Source organism: Rosa chinensis, chromosome 1, assembly GCF_002994745.2.
Source record: "Rosa chinensis cultivar Old Blush chromosome 1, RchiOBHm-V2, whole genome shotgun sequence".
Classification (NCBI taxonomy): Eukaryota; Viridiplantae; Streptophyta; class Magnoliopsida; order Rosales; family Rosaceae; genus Rosa; species Rosa chinensis.
The window spans coordinates 49,236,781-49,240,061 of record NC_037088.1 but is presented as its reverse complement, the minus strand read 5'-3'; the positions used below and the strand labels follow the sequence as shown (position 1 = coordinate 49,240,061).

The window sequence follows — 3,281 nt, the reverse complement described above, 5'->3', positions numbered from 1 at the left end:
ACCCACGGATATATATATGCTAAGCTATGGTTAGCTATATGGAATGCCAAAGTCCCAAATAAGGTAGCTTTATAGATCTTGAGATCATTGAAAATATATTCCAAACCGTATATGCTTGAGTTCGAAAGGTTATATAGGGGACCAAACTTGCCCAATCTATGCAACAGGAGTTGAAGACAATATTCATGTATTTGCCAGGTGTACTTATGCCCAAGAAGTGTGGGCAGCAACGGCTATTCTACTACCTTCACCAAGTATTACGGAGTTGAAAGATTGGCTTCTACATCTTGTACACAGTGTAGAAAAGGATGTTTTCGTGAAGGTCATGATGATAATATGGGGCATATGAAAAAATAGAAACTCTCAAGTTTGGGAAAATAGCAAACAACACCCTCATGATGTGGTACTAATGACCATGGGGTGGTTGGAAGACTTTGTGAAAGAAAATAGCAGCGAACAGCAGCAAGTCACAAGAAATAAAAGTTGGAAGAAGCCACCAGAAGGCTGGCTAAAATGCAACATTGATGGGGCATTTAAAACACAGTCTGACCAAAGTGGAGCTGGGATTGTATTCCGAGACTCGAGAGGACAGTTCCAAGCAGCAACTATTAGACCATTGCAGAGCATCACAACACCATTCCATGTCGAACTACATGCATTGTACAAAGCCATAAGAATGGTTGTAGGTATGAATTACAACCGAGTTATTTTTGAAACTGACTGCTCCATGTTAGTGGCTGCACTGAAACAAGAAGAAGATAGAGGACCTCTCTATGCATGGCTACCTGATTGAAGATGTTAAGGAGCTCTTACGCACTAATGTGGAGTTTAAGATAAACTTTGCTTCACGTGAGGCAAATAAGGTAGCCCATAAGTTAGCTAGTAAAGCTTGTAATAGTGATAGCCAAACATGGTTTGGTTCTGCTCCCGACTTTCTACAGGATGCCATTTTAAACGAGTGTACTCGTTGATTTGTTTTAGAGAAAAATACACCAACAGTCCCTCAACTTTTGTGCACCGGCCAGTTTGATACCCAGACTCACAATGGTATCAATGTGATACCTAAACTCCAAATTTGCTATCAATGACATGCTTCCGTCAATGTTCCGTCAGTCATCCGTCAAATATGATGATGTGGCATGCATGTGGGCCAAAAGATAGGGGCAAAAATGTCTTTTTAACTTGTTGATGAAATAAATTGAATTATACTAAAAGATAATAATAATAATCGTTGGTCATGATGCGATAATATTGACTTTTTTTTTTGTTCTCTCTTTTTTTTTTTTTTACTTTCTCTTGCTCTTTCTTACCTTTCTGGAACGAGTCCATCTCTTATTTTTTCCTCTCTCTTCTTTTTTGAGCTGTAGCATGGATTCTTTCTAAACCCAGCAGGCTATCAAACCAAAACCCAATTCACACCTTAAATCAAAGAGTCAGAAACCCAATAGTCCAATACAAGCAACCCATTTAGAACCAATGAACAACATAATCTGTCTTATTTGAAACTGAAAACCCAGGTAGAGACTAGAGACAGACATCTCCATAAAGTTAATCATAGAAGCAATAATCAAAGCAACCAAAAGTCTTGTTTTTGAAGTATCACTCTCTTTCTGGAACCTAAAATCGGCCCTCCATTTCAGTAAAACATTGCCGTCTATGCCCAGCTCGATGGAGGGAAGCTCGATCCGGAGGAACCAGACCTCATTGAAATTCTTCAGCACCTGAGTGGGGGAGTGGTGCGTGACGCCGGCCTGCTAGACTCACCGCTGTCGTCTTCGTTCTCGATAGGCAGTGATGATGCCAATGAGGAAGATCAGCGAGGACTGAGAAACTGGGCGAGAGCCTGGAGAGGCTTGACAAAGCCGCGAAGACCAACCGGAACAGACTCGAGAAGGGGCACATGACTTGTCGGAGGCGAAGGGTGACGAATCATTGTCGGAGATGATGCTCAGGGACCGCATTAGGATTTCAATTCGGACAGGGCGATCTTGCCGTCGTTGCCGATGTCGAAGAGGGTGAAGGCCTCCTTGATCGTCGCTTAGATCCTTGCCCAATTTTTTTAGGTTTTTGGGTTCGGGTCGCAAAGAAACGTCTGCTTTTGAGTTGTTGCAGAGGAAGAAAGGAAAAAATTAGGGCTAAATATAGATTATTACCCTATAGTTTGGGTCCAAAATCAATTCAGTCCCTGTGTTTCTAATTTCATCAAAAACACTCATGCACTTTCAATTTTGATCTAATAGGTCTAATTTGTTAGTTTTCCGACAATTGAGTTATTTAACTTGTTAATGTGGCTCATATGTGACCTATGTTTTATGATGTGGTGTCTGCAGGTCACCTCTAGTTAATTTACGAGTGAGTCCTACTATTAAAAATAAATAGTTTTTCAACAAATAATCCAATTATAACTTGAACCCATAACAAAATATTAACGAATTGGACCTATTAGATCAAAATTGAAAGTGCAGGGGTGTTTTTGATGAAATTAGAAGTCCATGGACTGAATTGATTTGGGACCTAAACCAGAGGGTAGTAACCAGTATTTAGCCCAAAAAATTAAAATAGAAAGAAGAAGAGGAAGAGGAGAGAAAAATAATAAAAAGAATTATTTAAATAAATAATTTCAAAGACATATAAGTCATTGAGGCTATTGATCTAGGCTATTTCGGTCATTTCCCCTCTTTTTCCCCTCCACATGCTTGCCAAGTCACCTATTTAACAGAGCCGTCAAAGAAATTTGACGGAAGTATGTCGTTGATAGCAAATTTTGAGTCTAGGTATCACATTGATACCATTGTGAGTTTGGGTATCAAACTGGCCGGTGCACAGGAGTTGAGGGACTGTTGGTGTATTTTTCTCTTTGTTTTAATGAAATCTAATTAAAAAAAAAAAAAAAAGCTGAGTAACAATGTAACATGACCAAGAGTGAAAAAAAAAATTTTGATAAAAAATCATAAGCTCCCAAACTGAAGAGGTTTGGCCAAAAAATTTATATCCAAAATGAATAGGCAAGTATGTCATTGAAAAATATATGGTTTTATTATATATCCTAAAGGTCGCCTAACACGTAACATGGTCAGTTATGGCCGGACAAAACCTACACCTTAATTACTCCATACTTACTAATCCCATTTCGTAGCTCCTTCCTAATAACACACGTGACACGTGCGCAACTTCGGTGCCAGACCGTCACCCAATCGCAGACCAGGGTCTTCGTCACAGCCAGGGAGACTATCAAACCAAGAATAAAAACCTGCACAGCCGAAACAGAAGCTTCCACTTAA

At 39.6% G+C, this 3,281-nt stretch overlaps 1 protein-coding gene across 1 annotated transcript; it reads left to right on the top strand.

Moving 5' to 3' along the window:
* The first annotated feature begins 415 nt into the window (after positions 1 to 415).
* On the top strand, positions 416 to 793 carry LOC112168823. Its single transcript, XM_024305749.1, has one exon. It carries the CDS (start codon positions 416 to 418, stop codon positions 791 to 793), a length of 378 nt encoding a protein of 125 aa, XP_024161517.1.
* The last annotated feature ends 2,488 nt before the right edge of the window (positions 794 to 3,281 follow it).